At 46.0% G+C, this 17,728-nt stretch overlaps 1 protein-coding gene across 4 annotated transcripts in view; it reads left to right on the forward strand.

Moving 5' to 3' along the window:
- Positions 1-17,728, forward strand: part of adamtsl3 (ADAMTS-like 3) — a 747,154-nt gene that overhangs the window by 467,430 nt on the left and 261,996 nt on the right. For all 4 annotated transcript variants that reach the window (XM_038813229.1, XM_038813228.1, XM_038813227.1 and 1 more), the window contains one exon: positions 15,735-15,892. In XM_038813229.1, coding sequence (XP_038669157.1) covers positions 15,735-15,892 — 158 coding nt within the window. The remainder of the gene's footprint in view (positions 1-15,734; positions 15,893-17,728) is intronic.

Genomic DNA, 17,728 nt, shown 5'->3' on the forward strand with positions numbered 1-17,728 from the left:
TTGGAGGTCATCTTCACGGGATCGCTTAAAATAATTCAACTAAAATATATTTACATTGGTTGTCATCGTACTTGTTTGTGTTAATTGATCAGGAAAACTGGAAGTCAGATGCAAACCCAGCAGTTTAAAAAGGCCATGACAAATACCCTGCTGAAATTCACTATCCCACAGGACATAATGTTCAAATTCCCCCCATTATCACTGAACCTTTGACTCGTGTATGGTTCGAAAACTTTTATTGTGTTCTTATTCTACATATTACCAAAGGTGATTTGAATCAATTCCTTTTCATTTGTAACTTCCTCCTACCAAAGCGCTCACTTCAGGAATGATCCCTTTTCAATTAGAAAATTGCGAATGTGACTTGATTATATAAGAAAGTTAGGAGGGAAAGAGGAAGAGAAATCGAGCAATAGAGAGTTGTTGGTCTAACATCCAAAGCGATGTACGTGAATCACTCTGGTACATGGCAAGACAGTATGACATGCTGGAGCAGTAAGTTAATATTTTCAAAGTCTTAAACCGTGACCCCCAGCTTCTGTGTCAAGACACCATGGACGGCTTCAGCATCATCAAAGGAGGATGGTAAGGCTGTGAACTCTGCCCTTTCCTTGTTCTCTTGATTATTGGTTTCATCATGAAGGAGGCAATGGTGGGTGCAAGCATTGTGTGGTAACGGTTGACGACCCTTGATTTCACTGATGACACCGCCATGTTAGCCGAAGAATTGCGGGCACGCTCCAAGGCATGATCACCAGTCTTCAAAGTAGCAGCATCATCTGTGAGAATACCAAGATAGTGATAACTGAACAGGAACAAGGCCCTCCTATCATCACTGGGCAGGCCATCAAGGTCAATTCTGTTCCGACTCCGGGGTATGTGGAGACCAAATTGACCATGCACTCGCCCGGAGGAAACCCATGCAGACACAGGGAGAATGTGCAAACTCCACACAGTCTCCCAAGGTCAGAATTGAACCTGGGTCCCTCGCACTGTGAGGCAGCAGTGCCACTGTGTCGCCCCGCTTTTAATCACTTTTCATAATTTCTGAGGGCAGGCTTTCTTACATAGAAAAGATTTTGTAAAATATTATTGGTTTTGTTTAGTTTCTGCTGTTTTCATTCTTTGGCCTTTGTATGTTTCGTTTCGAGGAATGTTGTTCGGTATTCGAGTTACCGCTGCTTTATTTTTTAATAATTGTTTAAAAAATTTCCAATTAGGGGACAATTTTGCGTGGCCAATCACCTACACTGCACATCTTTTGGGTTTGTGGGGTTGAAACCCAAAGCAGACAAAGGGAGAATATGCAAATGCCACACCGACAGTGACCCGGGGCCGAGATCGAACCCGGGTCCTCGGCGACGTGAGGCAGCAGTGCTAACAACTGCGCCACCGTGCCACACGTCATGCTGCTTTGTAACAAAAATGTAGTCAGACCTTCTAAAATAAATGGTATTATGGGTCAGGGTTTAGAGAACACCAAAGTATATCATGGAGTTCACCTGACCCACAATTATTTATAGATTTTGGTTATGGGGAGCACAAGGGCCCACTTTACAGGTGTGACGCGACAGAGATCTAAAGTATTTTTAAACAAAAACAATGTTTATTCTATGAATCCAGTTAACATTTTATAAACACACAGTAAACATCTTATCAACTACCAACTCTGATACTCCCCCCAAAGATACAATACCCTATAGGTAACACTTAATAACTTTCCTAACAATATTGACAAGTCAAAAACCCTTTTTAACAAAGACAATGGGCGGGATTCTCTGACCCCCGCTGCCACTCCGACGCTGGCTGCCGAATTCTCTGGCGCTCGTTTTTTGGCAGGGGCGGGGATCGCGTCATGCTGGTCGGGGGCCGTTGGCAGTGCCCCCCCCCCCCCCCCCCGGCGATTCTCCAGTCCCCGATGGGCCGAGCGGCCGCCCGTTTCCAGCCAGTCCTGCCGGCATGAATACAAGGTCTGTACCGGTAGGACCTGGCTCTGAGGGTGGCCTGCGGAGTCCTCGGGGGGGGGGGGGGGGGGGGGGGCGCGCGGGTGGAACTGGCCCCGGGGGGGTTCCCCATGGTGGGCTGGCCCGCGATCGGGGCCCACCGATCTGCGGGCGGGCCTGTGCGGTGGGGGCACTCTTTCCCTCCACGCCGACTGTGTAAAGCTCCGCATGTGCAGGAATTATGCCAACGGTTCAGGGATCACGCTGGCACTCCTGCGCATGCGCCAACTCGCGCCGGCAGGCGGGGGCCCTCTAGCGCCGGCCTAGCCCCCGAAGGTGCGGAAACCGCACATTCCAGGCAGCCCGACGCCAGAGTGGTTCACTCCACTGTTTGGCACTGGTACGCCCCGCCCGCCGGATACCGGAGAATCCCAGCCAATAGATTTGCATTCCTTACAGAAACAGGTATTACTTTGAAATAATCAAGTGATCTGGAGACATTCTGTAGCCTGCAGAGAGAAATCAAATACACCTCCTTGGTTTGAATGCAGCTCTCCAACTGAAAATGAAACTAAAACCCAGCTACACAACAGCTTCCAGCTCAAAACAAAAGTAAAAAGCAGAACTAGAGCCCAGCTCCTCCCACACACTGACATCACTGCAGCCACTTGAGAAGACAAACATTTCTTAAAGTGACATTCCCATGACAATGGTGTTGCTGTGACTGAAATAGAATGACTTTTATAACTGGATAAAAGCAAATTACTGCGAATGCTGGAATCTGAAACCAAAAGAGAAAATGCTGGAAAATCTCAGCAGGTCTGGCTGCATCTGCAGGGAGAGAAAAGAGTCGGCGTTTTGAGTCCAAATGACTCTTTGTCAAAGCTGAAAGAGACAGAACGTGGGAGATATTTATACCCCCACTTTCAATGTATTTTAGCTTTGACAAAGGGTCAACTGGATTCAAAACATTAGGTCTGTTCTCTTCCTGCAGATGCTGCCAGATCTGCTAAGATTTTCCAGCATTTTCTCTTTTGGTTTCATGACTTTTATAACATTGTATTCTGACTGCTTTACTGATCAAATTCTACAATGTGCTGCTGGATTCTATGCGCCCCCCCCCCCCCCCCCCCTCCCCACACCCAGCCCCATGTTTATCAGCGGTGCGCCGTTCGCTGGCAGCGGGATTCCCTACTCCCGCTGCCTGTCAATGGGATTTCCCATTGAAGCCACCACATGCCTCCGGGATCCACATGGGCGGGGGGGTGCGCTGCTGGTGGGAACAGAGAATCACAACCAGCAGGATAATCCCGACCGTGACTTGGACATCAGTGATCTTAAGTTTGCATTTGTACAAAATTTTTTTTTGAAAGCTCCAATAAAAGATGAGAATGAGTTTCAGAAAAACATACTGGTTAGATATTGCACGCCGTTATTGGCGTGTACGTGTGTATTTGTAAATACAGTAACATGATCATCTGGTTTGTGTAACTCCCTAAATTTGGCAACATTCTCTGGCAATTGTGTAAAGGAAGTATGGAAGCAATCTTTTTAAGAACATGTTTGTATCTGTAAATATGGTGTTTTTATTATAATGTAGCCAGGCTGAGCTAGTACTGCCAGATATTATAACAGAGTTACACTGTTTTGGGGGTTTGTATCATTGGGAAAAAGTGAAAACCACTATGTTCACAGGTAATTCCAAGTTCCCTGTGTAATTGGATCTGGTATGTATCTGGCATTACACAGTTCATACCTCTAGGATCTGAAGGGACATGTTCACACAGAGAATTATTGTTGAAGTTGCCATTTTCAGCGTTTATTTTTTGCGTTTGCAAATTGAAATGCCCTCCAATTATTGGCATCCCCAAAGAAAACCTCAATTAAATCATGGTCTAATATTGTTTGTGCAGAAATTTTTTTGCTGCTCTTTCATCTGCCTGCACAGAGGTGTCGATCATCAATTGCCCTTCTCAAGGGCAATTAATGCGGGTCCAGCCAGCGATGCCAGCATCCCACGAACGAATACAAATAAATTAAAAAGCTGACAATATACTATGTTGACATAGTTCTAACTTTCTACTAAGTAAAAGGTGTAATATTGATATGCTGTTTTCAAATCCAAATTTAATTTTTTGTAAAGCATAGTGTTCTATGGTTCCTTTTCCTCCTACTTTCTGCCTATTATTTCTTTGTCCTTTGTCTTTTTTTCTCGTCTTCCTTCCTAACTTGTGGTTGGCATTTTTATAATTCAGTGTTGTATTCTCTCTTTGGCCATTGAGGAAAAACAAATACAGTAGTTCATGTGAAATATGTTAACCCCTGCCATGTTAATGTCTGGTTGGCAGACAAGCTGTGAACAGAAGATAAAAACATGTGGAACAGGCAGTTTGCTGAGTTTTTGCAGTTTAACTAGAAGTAGCCTGCAGTCTGCCTTGTAAAGAATTGTTCCCACGGGCTTTGACTTCTTTCAGGATGCCTCCATTCGGTTTGCCAAATTAGTCCATAACTTTGGTATTTGCAACTTGGAGGTTTTTCGTGTCGTTAATGTCTCTGGGAACATTATACCTGCCCTGAGTCCAGTTAAAGAGAAGCGATGCTCTCAGGCAAGCCGCTCACAAAAGCTATCCTGCGGGTTAATTATTGAGCCCCCTTCTCCAGTTGACAAGACAGGAATGGGGCATGCCTTCAGGCAAGTTATTTTGTTGCAGGCACTGCATCTAACATCTGCACACCTCCTTTTCGAATGTCAGCTTTGCCTGAAAGAGACAAAGAAATTGCTTAACTTTCTGGAAAGAGAGGGAGGGAGGGGAAAGGAAGAAAATTGGAGAGTAAAGAAGAAAATCAAAATCAAAGTTATTTTCCAATTCAAGAAAATCAATGCACATTAATTGATACTTCTGATTGATTTCTGATGGATTAGCTAAGTCAATCCATCAATCTTTTACATTCCTCTGACTGATAATTCATTGAACAATAAACCACGGGTTGGATTCTCCAGTCCCCAGCTGTGTGTTTCTCTGTGGTGAAACGTACGCTGACGACGGGATTATCTCTTCCCGCTGATTTCCCATTTGGAACACTCCACTCGATGTGCAACTTGCTGTCAGGGCTGCTTTGCCGGCGGGAAAATTGAATTCCGATGACCGGAGATTTTGACCCACATTTCTAGAGTACTGATCACTATTTTGGGATCAGTGACTGCGAGCTCCAATTTCACATTCTGGTTCTTTAATCATTAATGGTTGCGCTTCAAAGGAATTTGTGATGATATTGGGCGGGATTTACCAGCTGTACACGACAGCGGGAATTTCCGGTCCCATGCCAGCGCATTGGATACCCGGTGATGAGGCGTGCAGTCAATGGGAAACCCTGTTGACAATGGTAGGCCTGGAAGATTAAAACATTGTTTAAAAATTCATTTGCAGGATGTGGGCATCGTTGGTTGGGGCTTTTCACAGTAACTTCATTGAAGCCTACTCGTGACAATAAGCGATTTTCATTTCATTTTCATTTATTGCCCATCCCTAGTTTCCCTTCAGAAGGTGGTGATAAGTTGCCTCTTGAACCGCTGCAGTTCTTGAGGTGTAGGTACACTCACTGTGCTAGTAGTGAGGGTGTTCCAAGATGTTGCCCCAGTGACAGTGAAGGAACGGCAATATATTTCCAAGCCGTGGTGGTGAGTGACTTGGAGGGGTATCTCCAGGTGGTGGGGTTCCCAGGTATCTACTGCTCTTGTCTTTCTAGATGCTAGTGGCCAAGGGTTTGGAAGGTGTTGTCTGAGGAACCTTGGTGTGTTACCGCAGTGCATCTTGTAGATGGTACACCCTGCTCGTCGCTGGTGGAGGGTTTGGATGTTTGTGGAAGGAGGACCAATCAAGCGAGGTGATTTGTCCTGGGTGGTGTTGGGCTTCTTGGGTGTTGTTGGAGCTGCACACATCCAGGCAAGTGAGGAGTATTCCATTACACTCCCGACTTATGCCTTGTAGATGGCGGAGAGGTTTGAGTGGTCAGGAAGGGAGTTACTTGCCGTAGGATTCCTAGTCTTTGAGCTGCCCTGGTAGCCACAGTACTAATGTGACTAGACCATTTTGGGCGAGAGTGTTGGCGATACTAACAAGGATAGTGGGGAAGGAGTTTGGGCCGGACCCTTTGGTGCCGATATTTGGGATATTGGAGAAACCGGAGCTGATTGGGGTAGGAGGGCCGATGTGGTCTTTGCCTCTCTGATTGTCCAGCAAAGAATTCTGCTGGAGTGGCGTTCAGCGATGCCACCTGTGGTGGCGGCTTGGCTGGGAGACTTTAATGACATTCTTTGGTTGGAAAAGATTAAGTACAAATCAAGGAATTCAACGGAGGGCATTGAGGCAAAGTGGGGGATATTTGTGGCCGTGTTTGAGGAGCAGTTGGTCGCAGGGGTTTGACGGGGCTGACAAAGGGGAAAATTTGTACAAACTGTATAGTTGTATGTTGGGGATTTTGTTCCCTGGATTGTTTCTGTTTGTAATCTTTTCCATACGTTTAGAATAAAATACATTTAATGTGACTAGTCCAGTTCAGTTTCTGATCAATTGTAACCCCCAGCATGTTGTTGGCGGGCCGCCTCCACTGCCGAAAAACGCGGGGCGGGTTGGTCGGTAAATCCTGCCCATGCTCAATAGCAAAATGCTATGAAGTATAGTGTGTAATTCATCAGCCCCCACCGACTCCGCTTCCCCCATGGCGGATTTTTCCACGGCAGAGGAGGCGGCATCTTCCAGCCCCGTTGATGCTGATTCACATTTTTCGCCTGAGCCGCTGTTGGGAAACTCATGCCAGGAGTTGACTCCGGCAGGACCAGGAGATCCTGTCACCGGGAAGGGCTGAAGAAATCTGCCAATTGTCTTTATATACAACTGAAAACAAAAATGTTTGAGAATGGGTTACTATATTCCCTCAGCCTGCAGTAAACCACTCATAAAGAATAATGTTCATTTTTCTTCTGTCTGAATAAGTTAAATATTCCCTTCAGTGAAAGATTTTTCTGGGATTCAAACCCAGGGTCAACTCTTTATGATGCTTAATGTCAGTATGTCAAATGACAGTACTAAAGTTCAACGGCCTAAATTTGCCAATATGATGGCAATTATCTTGAATTAGTGGTGATGATGCAGCCTTGGATACTGTGTGCTGGATTCTCCCAAAATGGGGCTATGTCCCCACACCGGTGTAAAATTGCTGGCATTGCACTCCCCAGTTTCCTGCAAAAAATAAAAGGCGATTGACTTTCCTGCAGGGGACTAGCAGGGACCTGTCGTGAAGCTCGCAGCTTTTGCTGCAGATAAGGGAATCACGCACTTCTGGTTCCGAGTCCGCGCATGCGCAAGGCGCCAGCCTCCAGCGTCTGCGCCGAGCGCCATGGCGGACTTGGACCGCAGACCAATACGGACAATGTAGTCCCCCCCGATTGGCCGCGCACCACTGCATCGGACTGACCCGATCGCTGCCCCGATTGGTACTCGATCCCCCCATCCCACACACCAGGACGACCGTGCGAGAGTCCCGACCAGCCATACCACATTAGTTCCATACCGTCGGGAACTCGGCCGGTCGGAAGCGGAGCATCGCTGGGAGGCCTGTGGCAATAGTTCCCCAGCCAAGCGGCATAATTCGCAGACGAGCGATTCTCCGAAGCCCGGAGAATCATGGGAGCGGCGCCTGGCCCAATTCGTTCGGGAACTTTGATTCCCCGCCCCCTCGCCAAGGGGATGCGGAGAATCCAGCCCTGTGTGTCCAATAGTTAATAATAGGCTGACACACTGCAAAGCTCCATGATTATCATTAGGACCCAAAGGTAGCCAATTAATACAAATAAACGTATTGAGTATTAACTTGTTCAAAGGCTGGTGAAGGCAAAACTAGTCACATGCTTTGTACTGCAGAGCTGAAATTGCAGGAATGACGATTTTTAAAAAATTGCTCCCATAAGGTAGGGCTCATGCTTCAGGAATTGATTACTCAGGAAACAGGCAGGGGGAGGGGAGCTTAGGAGCTAAGTCCACCAATCATAATGATGTTTCCGGATTCAGCTAGAAAGCTAAGTGCGCTGAACTTTAAATCTGCAGAGTTGGAATGAGCTGAAGGAGAGAAATAGCCGTGTAAAGGAAAGCAGGCAGTTGCTGCTCTCACTCTGAGCCCTGGAAAATGTGCGGGGAGCAAATCATTTCACCAGCTCGCTCCGCGGATCACATTTCAAACAGAGATCGGAAACTAAGATCAAACAGGCTTCAGCACCATCAAAGCAGTCACCATTAACTCTGGAGAGGCATTGACATTGACAGAAATACACAGCAGGAGGCAGCGCAAGATCTCAGCTGGCTTTAGAAAGTAGGGGCAGCGTCACCAAGATCAAAGTCCAACCTTGTGCAGACTCATCAGGCCTGAGTCACGTGCTCCATTTTAAATAACAAATATGACAGGTTATGGAAATACTTCCCAGAGCAAGTATATGTCAAGATTGTGCTCTGGGAACCAAGACAACAACCCTCTAGCACCTACCAACCTCTCCAATAAGTATGTATTGTTTCCCCTTCAATTTTATCTCACACCAAGAATTCTTGAGATGGGGCAGAGAAGATATTGCCTCCACTCTTGTGTCAACTCTTAAAACCACACGATATAGGAGCAGAATTACACCACTCAGTACATCGAGCCTGCTCCATCATTCAATTGTGGCTGATACGATTCTCGTCCCCATTCTCTTGCCTTCTCCCCATAATCCGTGATCCCCTTATTAATCCAGAACCTATCTTTCTCTGTCCAAAAGACACTCAGTGACTTGACCTCCACAGCCTTCTATCATTGAATTTACAGTGCAGTAGGATGCTATTTGGCCCATCGAGTCTGCACCACCTCTTGGAAAACGTACTCCACTCAAGCCAACCCCTCCATCCCATCCCAGTAACTCCACTTAACCTTTTTGGACTCTAACGGCAATTTTAGCATGGTCAATCCACCGAACCTGCACATCTTTGGACTGTGGGAGGAAACCAGAGCACCCGGAGGAAACCCACACAGACACGGGGAGAACGTGCAGACTCTGCCCAGGCAGTAACCCAAGTCGGGAATCGAACCTCGGACCCTGAAGTTGTGAAGCAATGTGCTAACCCCTAAGCAACCGTGCGGCAAAGAATTCCACAAATTCACCACCTGAAGAAATTCCTCCTCATCTCAGTTTTAAAGGATTGTCCCTTCAGTCTGAGTGCCCTCGGATTCTAATCTCCCCTACCAGTGGAAACGTCTTCTCCACGTCCACTCTATCTGGGCCTCTCGGTATTTAGATTACAGCGAAAAACCTGTTTTTTGTCTCAGTATCAATTGAACTTTCAATTGTGCACCTGTCTAATTCTGGCCCGACGACGGATACCATCCAGCAACTGGAACATTTCCCGTTGACGGTGCGTGTTTCAAGAGGGCCAATGTAGAGTAGGGTTTTCTATCAGCGCTTTCTTACATCTGGAAAAACCTCAATTGTGAAACTTCATTACAGAAAGTCATTTCAATGCACGTGTGAGGGTAATAAGTGTAAGCTATTGGGGATGTGATATCCCACTGATTTTTGTTCAATTTTAAAAGTTGTACTGGGGCTTTTTCATGGATCTTCAAGAGTTCATATTGTGGCAATTTCTGCTTGTCAATTGTTATTTAGCACGATTGTCAGTTGGGAAAAACCTCGACAGTTTCCAAATTCCCCAAAATCACCTTGAAAGTAAGGCTGTTGACAGAAATCTTGAAGCTGGGGATTTGTGAGATTTTTTTTTAAACAAACTTTTACCAGCCCTTCGAATATTGGATCTTGTATAGTCCCAAATTTTTCGCACTGTTCCGGCAAACTAAATGAAAGAGATTTTTGGGAGATAATTGCACGAGGCATTGTTCATGGTCAGATGTCATCAAATACTAATTTTCTATTGGCATTGGCACCTGACTGGGTCTGTGAGCAAAGGTTACACCGGTGCCTGGATAAACACAGGCACAGTAGCAGCATTAAAGATTCTTATTTCAACCCCAATTTGCATATTAAAAGTGGCATCCTGCCTGCAAGAGGCAGGTGTTCTGTTTGCTGGTCCTGGACCCAGGTTAACATGGCAACAAAGAACAAAGAAAATTACAGCACAGGAACAGGCCCTTCGGCCCTCCCAGCCTGCGCCGATCCAGATCCTTTATCTAAACCTGTCCCCTATTTTCCAAGGTCTACTTCCCTCTGTTCCCCGCCCGTTTATCTATCAGTCTAGATGCATCTTAAATGATGCTATCGTGCCCGCCTCTACCACCTCCGCTGGCAAAGCGTTCCAGGCACGCACCACCCTCTGCGTAAAAAACTTTCCACGCACATCTCTCTTAAACTTTCCCCCTCTCACCTTGAAATCGTGACCCCTTGTAATTGACACCCCCAATCTTGGAAAAAGCTTGTTGCTATCCACCCTGTCCATACCTCTCATAATTTTGTAGACCTCAATCAGGTCCCCCCTCAACCACCGTCTTTCCAACGAAACCAATCCTAATCTACTCAAACTTTCTTCATAGCTAGCAACCTCCATACCAGGCAACATCCTGGTGAACCTCCTCCGCACCCTCTCCAAAGCATCCACATCCTTCTGGTAATGTGGCGATCAGAACTGCACGCAGTATTCCAAATGTGGCCTAACCAAACTCCTATAAGACTGTAACATGACCTGCCGACTCTTGTACTCAATACCCCGTCCGATGAAGGCAAGCATGCTGTATGCCTTCTTGACCACTCTATCGACTTGCATTGCCACCTTCAGGGTACAATGGACCTGAACTCTCAGATCTCTCTGGCATCAATTTTCCCCAGGACTCTTCCATTGACCATATAGTCCGCTCTTGAATTAGATCTTCCAAAATGCATCACCTCGCATTTGCCTGGATTGAACTCCATCTGCCATTTCTCTTCCCAACTCTCCAATCTATCTATATTCTGCTGTATTCTCTGACAGTCCTCCTCGCTATCTGCAACTCCACCAATCTTAGTGCACAGTCCGAGTGCCCATGTAAACTAAGGACGAAAGCCAGTCCTCAGCCTGCTACCACCCCGTTTACACAGGGCAGAAGCCGTGAAGTTCAGGCCCTCAGTTAAAATCAAGCGCACAGTTCGCAGGAACCCTATGGCCACTTTAGATGAGACCAATGCAGAATCTTGATGGACAGAGATCAATAAAATGCTCAGAACGGTTAAAATTGCAAAAGTAATTATTTCCAACCCAACAGGCTGGTCCTATGGAGAGGAGCTTTGATCAGCAGACTCTAGAGCAGTACCTGACATGACAGGATCTATAACAGCTCATTGATCAAGTTAAAATGAGATTGCCTATTCAAAACAACACCTTCCAGGCATGGCAGGGAATGGTGACAACTAACAAGAGATTTTAAAATTACAAATTCCGTCGTAAATGTTTACATAGTAGTTTTCAATTGAGTGCGTGAAGCACACTGAAACGTTAAGTTTATTATACCATTATTTACCATTTGTGACCATGACTACAGTTGCCAAAACCCAAAGCTCAGGAATTTCCCCCACAAAACCTATCCATCTTTCTTCTTCGTTCCTCCTTCAAGGTGCTCCCAGCTTTTGCCATCTACCCTAACATCTCCTCACATGGTTTGTTGTCAAATTTTGCTTCAACGAAGCAACTTGTAATATTTTATTGCATTAAAGGTGCCATATAGTGACACAAGTTGTGAATAGGGAAGGGTGGTTCTTGAACTCCATTCATTGTTTTGTTGAGATAAAATTGTTTGATTTTGTCACTTGTCTCAAGAAATCAAAGCACAATCCTTTGTTGCTTAACTTGAGATTAAACATGATTTAAATGATGTGAGATAGGATGACACAGTGGCGTAGTGGTTAGCATTGCTGCCTCATGATGCCGAGGACCCAGGTTCTATTCCCGGCCCCAGGTCACTCTCCGTGTGCAGTTTGCACATTCCGTGTCTGCACGGGTCTCACCCCCAAAACCTAAAAAGTTGTGCAGGGTAGGTCAATTGGCCAGGTTAAATTGCCCCTTAATTGGAAAAAAAGAATTGGGTACTCTTAAATTTATTTTTAATTAAAAAAATGATGTGAGATTTTGCATTCTCCTTAAGTAGCCCAAAATATTTATGAAAACCTAAATTGTTCGGGTCTCAAATAAGCAAACAGCATGTGAATTATAATGTTATCCCAGCAGGGAACACACAGGTTTAGCTGGGCTGCTTTTTTAACTTTTGGAAATTAAAATGTGGTTGGAGTCAAGGGGTGTAAAATGGGGAAAACAAACCAATCGCATCAGTTTCTCATTCACCAAGTTAGGTTAAATTCAACTCCAAGGAGCAAGTTAGGAGAGTTTTTACCCCCCTTCGTCTTTCTACACCAGCCAATCTATTGAAGGAAAAGCTTTGCATTTTTCCTCATGGAATCCCAAAGGGAATTAAACAATAATCTTGACTATAAATTTCCCATGAAGGAAAACTTTTGGATTAACCCATCACTAAACATATATTTGGGGATTGAAGTAATAGAATGCTTTTTCCCTCTCAACGGATAGGTCAAAGCCTATTCTGTTTGTGCGTTTGCTTCCTCTTGGGCTAATATACACAGGGCTACCCTCAGATCTAGCCACAAGGCAGCTTTCTGAAATACCCTATAAATATTTAAAATCATAGCTGTGTGAAAGTCAGAACAGGACTTATATTTGAAGCGATTTGGTCACGTGGTTCGAAAAAAATGTCACTATTTGTTGGTATATTTCCGTTTGTCTGAAGAAGTTAACACATGCGCAAATTTGATTGGTTGTCCAGTATATGGCTGTACACTATCTTCCTTAAAATATGCTAAACAGTTTCCATCCAAAAACGTACACCCGGTCAATCCCTCATGCTTGTTTTCTCAGTTAGTGCTCCCTGAATGTATTTTTTTTAAATTTAGAGTACCCAATTCATTTTTTCCAATTAAGGGGCAATTTAGCATGGCCAATCCACCTAGCTTGTGCATTTTTGGGGGCGAAACCCACGCAAACACGGGGAGAATGTGCAAACTCCACACGGACAGTGACCCAGAGCCGGGATCGAACCTGGGACCTCGGTGCCGTGAGGCCACAGTGCTAACCCACTGCGCCACCATGCTGTCCTGTGCTCCCTGGATGTATGTGTTGCACCTTGTATCGCAATCTCAATGCTTTGAGTGGCAAAAGCGAAATCATATTCCAAATGCGGTGTTCCATGCAATTAATCAAAATGGAAGAACCATGGGGAGACTTTCTTAAAAGGATGTTGTGCTTGGGCGATTCCCCCTTTTGAGGTGACGGTAGTGTTTTAGTTCTGTGAAACCACTGAACTGGCTCTGTTACGATACCCGGACCAGACCCCAATTTAGATTAGGAAGCCAGACAAGACTCTAAGAACTTTTTAATTTCTAAACTGTGAGGAAAGGATACTTCGAACCAGGGGTGAATCCACTGGCAAGCAGGGATCTTTTTAGATTAAAACAAACTTTATTATTAACACGTTATCATCCAAGGAGCTGACTTTCCCGCCTACTTCTAAACTTTCACTTAAGCAAAATCCACACACACAGGTCAAATGCCATTTGTTAAAACAGTTAACACTCAGTGGCTTACAGATTTATTCCCAAAGCCCTTAGGAGACAAGCTTTCAGAAGTCAGTCTGAGAAACGCACCTCTTTCTTCAGACCCCCACAATCCAAAAATGTACAAGCTAGGTGGATTGGCCACGCTAAATTGCCCCTTAATTGGAAAAAATTAATTGGGTACTCTGAAAATGAAACTAAAAACAACAGACACAGGGCAGGGCTGAAAAATGGAACTAAAAGCAGACCCGGCCCCTCCCATGAGTGACACAGCCTGCTGAGCTGTAACCCTGTAAACACAGCTATAGCAGGCATTTAGGGTAAGATTCTCCGACCCCCTGCCGGGTTGGAGAATACCCGGGGTGGGGGGGTGGGGGGAGGGGGGGGGGGGGGGCGTGAATCCCGCACTGCCACTCCGGAGCCGGCTGCTGTATTCTCCGGTGCCAGTTTTCAGGCAGGGGCAGGGATCACGCCACGCCGGTCGGGGGCCATTGGCAGCGGCCCCCCGGCAATTCTCCAGGCCCCGATGGGCCGAGCGGCCGTCGGTTTCTGGCCAGTCCCGCCGGCGTGGATTGGACATGGTCCCATACAGTGGTACCTTGCAGGTAAGTTTGCTGGTGCGGTCCTTGGGGGGGGTGCGGGGTGGCCTGGCCTGCGATTGGGGCCCATCAATCTGCGGATGGGCCTGTGCCGTGGTGGAAATCCTTCCTTCTGCGCCGCCCCTGTAGGGCTCTGCCATGGCTGGCGCGGAGAAGACACACCCCTGCGCATGGGGCAGAATACGCCAGCCGGTCTGCGCATGCTCTGAACCAAGCCGGCGGTTCTGCACATGCGCTAACTTGCACGGCGCCAACTCCTCCGCCACCGGCCTAGCCCCCGAAAGTGCAGCGAATTCTGCAACTTCTGGTCGGCCCAACGCCGGTGTGGTTCGCTCCGTTTTTTACACGGGCGTCGGACCATCGCGCTGGAATGGGAGAATCCCGCTATAATCTGGATACCTTAACCTAATTTTTTTTTAATAACATTAAAAAAGAGCGGCACGATACACAGTGGTTAGCATTGTCGTTTCACAGCGCCAGGATCCCAGGTTCGATTCCCGGCTTGGGTCACTGTCTGTGTGGAGTCTGCACGTTCTCCCCCATGTCTGCGTGGGTTTCCTCCGGGTGCTCCGGTTTCTTCCCACAGTCCAAAGACGTGCAGGTTAGGTGGATTGGCCATGAGAAATTGCCCTTAGTGTCCAAAGGGGTTGCGTGGGGTTACTGGGTTACGGGTATGGGATGGAGTTGTGGGCTTAAGGGGGGTGCTCTATCCAAGGGCTGTTGCAGGCTCAATGGGCCGAATGGCCTCCTGCTGCACTGTAAATTCTATGTATTACTGCACCAGACACATAATACAATATATGTAAAAAATCCTACATTTATCACAATTCGCCAGACTGATTCCTGGGATGGCAGGAGTGTTGTATGAGGAGAGATTGGGTCGACTGCGCCGATTTTCACTGGAGTTGATAAGAATGAGAAGGCATCTGATTGAAACGTATACAATTCTGAAAGCACTGGACAGGCCGGATGAAGGGATGATGTTTCCCTTGGATGTGGGGATGGGGTCTAGAATAATGGCCCACAGGCTCAGGATACGGGGTAGGCCATCTAGGACTGAGATGAGGAGAAATGTCTTCACTCAGTGAGTGATGTACCTGTGCAATTCTCTACCCAAAAGGGTAGACACTGATCACAGGCCAAATCACTGAATATATTTGAGGAGGGAATAGATTTCCAGACTCTTAAGGTGTCAAGGGTTATGGTGAGAGTGCAGGATGATTTTAAGTTAAAGTGAAAGGATCAGCCATGAACACATTAAATGGCGGAGCAGGCTCGAAGGGCCGAATGGCCCACTCCTGATCCTATTTTCTGTTTCTATATTTAACTTTCAAAGAATGAAGAAAATGAAAACCATGACAGTTAGCCCAGCATTCCACATGCAGTGTGCTTGAGCTTTTGTGAATTTTGATTCACGTAACTTCTCCCAACATTTCTCCATGAAGATGTTTAGAAAAATGTAGCTGTTAATGAATCTGTGTAATAACATTTCCAACTTTGCTAACAAGATGTCAAGCACATTGGAAGGGCATAAATGTATAATGATCTGAATCAAATTTATTTCAGATATTGAATCAAAAACTCTACAAGGGAATAAAGGAGATCACAAGCTAAATGCTTCAGGCGTATCTGTCATTGAGAATACCACAGTCGAGTTTCAGAAAAGTTCTGACAAAGAAGTTCTGAAGATGCAAGGCCCACTGGGTGCAGATTTTATTATCAAGGTAATGATGGAATTTTTGATATTTCATAACTTGTGTGGATAATAATTTACTGTGTATCTACCATCTTCAAAGTTCCGCTGTCAATATCAATCTAAAGAACGCTGAAACCACAAGGAGCAGTCAGCAAGATTTTGCTGTAATGGGCCATGTTTCACGTGTTTTGTGCCGTTCTTGGAAGTAATAAGCAAAGGAGAAGACGAGTGCTATGCACTCTACAGATTTAATTGGATTTTCAGCAGGCGTTGACAGAATTCTCTGCGAGAGTCAAAGAAGGCTAAAGTTCATGAAGTTAATGTGAAATTAGCTAGCTGGATTCAAAACTGAGTTGGCGGTAGAAAAGAGAATATAATGGAATTTGGACACATAGGGCAGTGATTAGGTGTTGAATTGGGGTTTGGCGGTGGGGGGAGGTGTATCCCAGATATTCTGCTCTTTAAACTGTTCGAAATGGTCTGAAAGAGAACACTGCTGGTAATCATCATGAACAATTACTGATGATATCAAACTACATGGCCAGGCAATAAAATTAATGAAGTTAATTAGCATTCAAAAATATCTGGAACAATGAAGTAGATTGAGGGAAGAATCCTGCACCAAGATTAATGTCATTAATATACATTGGAACAGAAAACAGCAACTTTCCATCCATTGTGAAGGGGGAGAAGTAAACTGTGTGATCAGCTTGTAGATCTGTTTGCCTGTGACTTAAAAAGTTCTTGAGCATATGATCTAGGTTGATAGTTCAAAGTAACAGGCTGGAAGAGCTGCATTGTCAGATGAGACTTTAAACTGAGGCCCTATCTATCTGTCAGTGGACATAAAAGTTCACCATAGATTAAGTTGTCTGGGTCAACATTCCTCCCTCAGACGTTACCAAAAGCAGATTAACTCATCATTTGTCTCTATTGCCATTGTAGCACATTGTCTCTCAATTGACTGTTTCCCTACATAACAGAAATTATACTTTAAAAATATCGAACATTTTCAGGTATTGTAAAGGCATAAAAGATTATTTTTCTCGCATGTGAATGTTGACCATTCATCATAAACTTGGTAGAGTTATCACAAGAAAGAATCAAATCCAGCACATGGACACTACAGCCACGATCTATCGGCCCTGTTGTGCCCGACTTGGGATGCGACAAGGCCACTTGCGAGATTTACCAGGCCTCATCAAGCCTTGCGAGATCCAACGAGACCTCGCGAGGCGTTGCAATCTGGATCCTGCCCACAATGGACAGGACCTAAATTTGCATATTCAAGTATGCAGTTAGGCTCACTTGAATATGCTCTCACCGGAGTTGGGCTCTGGGCAGGGTCTCCCGGGTAGTCGGACTCGAGGCAGGGTGGTACCCTGGCTTCCCTAATGCCACTTGGGCACCCGGGTGCCACTCTGGCAATGCCGTATTGACTGGCTGGCAGGGGCACTGGCAGGCAGGCAGTCGCAAGGTGCCCATGCATTTTTTTCTATGCTGGGGATTGTGCGTGGGGATGCCCTACCCTTTAGAAATGGCACTCAGATCTCTCAACCCCAGACTCCTCCAACTCACTTGTTGGGGGGATTCATGAGCACTTCCACCTGTACCTTATCACATACCGGAAAGATACGCCTGGGCCCAATCCCTGGTATGGGCAAAATGCCAGCCTGGCACCCTGGCAGTGCCTCTGCCAGCCTGGCATTGCCATCTGGGTACCATGGCAGTGCCAGGGTGGCCTTGTGAGGCGGGGCGTGGTAGGTTGGAGTGTTAGTGGGTCCAGAGGCCGCAGTCAGGGGTCCAGAGATTGGGGTGGCATTTTAAAATGGCGCCCGATCTTTTCGCTGAGAACACACGCCAC

The sequence above is a fragment of the Scyliorhinus canicula genome, chromosome 12 (assembly GCF_902713615.1).
Source record: "Scyliorhinus canicula chromosome 12, sScyCan1.1, whole genome shotgun sequence".
NCBI lineage: Eukaryota > Metazoa > Chordata > Chondrichthyes > Carcharhiniformes > Scyliorhinidae > Scyliorhinus > Scyliorhinus canicula.